Raw genomic sequence first — 998 nt, 5'->3', positions numbered from 1 at the left:
CGTAAAGCACCTTCTCCTCAACGCTCTCAAAATCATCCACTGGAGTAAAGACAGACACAGGCTCACGGGAGAGCAAAGCCAGGCCTCCACATACCCAGGTGTCAGCCCCACTGGGCCACCATGTGGCTTCAGTCCCCTTCTCCCCAGGGACAGACACCACCCCCAGCAGCACCCACCTTCTCTTGGGGCACCCCTCGGTCTACAGGACAAGGACATGAGGGTGCCCCAAACCACCTGAGATGGCCGCAAACTCGAGGACGGTGGATGCCAGGGCATTTCGGGACACCTGGCTGAGCCCCTCAGCCCTTTGAGCCCCCTCAGCCTCTCACCAGTCAGGTTCTGGTCCAGGCACTGGTGCACAGGGTTGCGGTGGTGGACGTCCTGGCGACGACCAGGGGGCTGGGAGCGGGTGCAGGCGCTGCCGTCCCAGGCGCAGTAGGGGTCCCTGGCCAGGCAGCATTCGGCACAGGCTGTGCCGTAGGTCTCACACCGGTGCAGCCTTACCCGGGCCAGCCCCAGGCTGGACCCCACGTAGAGTGTTTGCTGGGGAAACAGCACCAAGATTGTGAGGCTGGCAGTGGGCACAGTGCCCAGGGTCCCCAGCCAGGACCCCCAGCCCTGGGGCAAGCACCATGTGGGCTTTGAGAGGCTGGTGGCAACAGCTCAGTCTCTCCTCGTCACCTACCCTGTCCCCAGCCCTGTGGCCAAGCCATGGTCATACTCACGCGCTTGACAGAGATCTCCATCTGGGTGATGGGCACAGGCATCTGCAGGGTAGGAAGGCAGATATGAGGCTGGCAAAAACCTTGCCACAGAGAATGCAGTTTGTTCAGGGCTGACTGGACTTTGTGGGGGGCACCGACAATGCTTTTGGGGAGGTTGAAAACATCCCCCAGCTGCCCTCTGTCCTCACAGTCCTGAGACCTCCCACCACTCAACAGTGAAGCGACAGCTCTGAGCCTCTGCCCCCACCTTGACCCCAGGCCACGGACATCATG

The 998-nt window shown here is 61.9% G+C and overlaps 1 protein-coding gene across 1 annotated transcript in view; it reads right to left on the bottom strand.

Annotated features, from left to right (window-relative positions):
- Positions 1-4: 4 nt before the first annotated feature.
- SEMA3G (sema domain, immunoglobulin domain (Ig), short basic domain, secreted, (semaphorin) 3G) overlaps positions 5-998 on the bottom strand; it is a gene marked incomplete at its 3' end in the record, with an annotated part of 8009 nt that continues 7015 nt past the window's right edge. The window contains 3 exon segments of the mRNA XM_009874024.1: positions 5-39; positions 330-543; positions 726-867. Of these exon segments, the coding sequence (XP_009872326.1) occupies positions 5-39; positions 330-543; positions 726-867 (391 nt within the window).

The sequence above is a fragment of the Apaloderma vittatum genome, unplaced genomic scaffold (genome assembly GCF_000703405.1).
Source record: "Apaloderma vittatum isolate BGI_N311 unplaced genomic scaffold, ASM70340v1 scaffold27537, whole genome shotgun sequence".
NCBI lineage: Eukaryota > Metazoa > Chordata > Aves > Trogoniformes > Trogonidae > Apaloderma > Apaloderma vittatum.
This window is presented reverse-complemented; position numbering and strand designations above follow the sequence as displayed.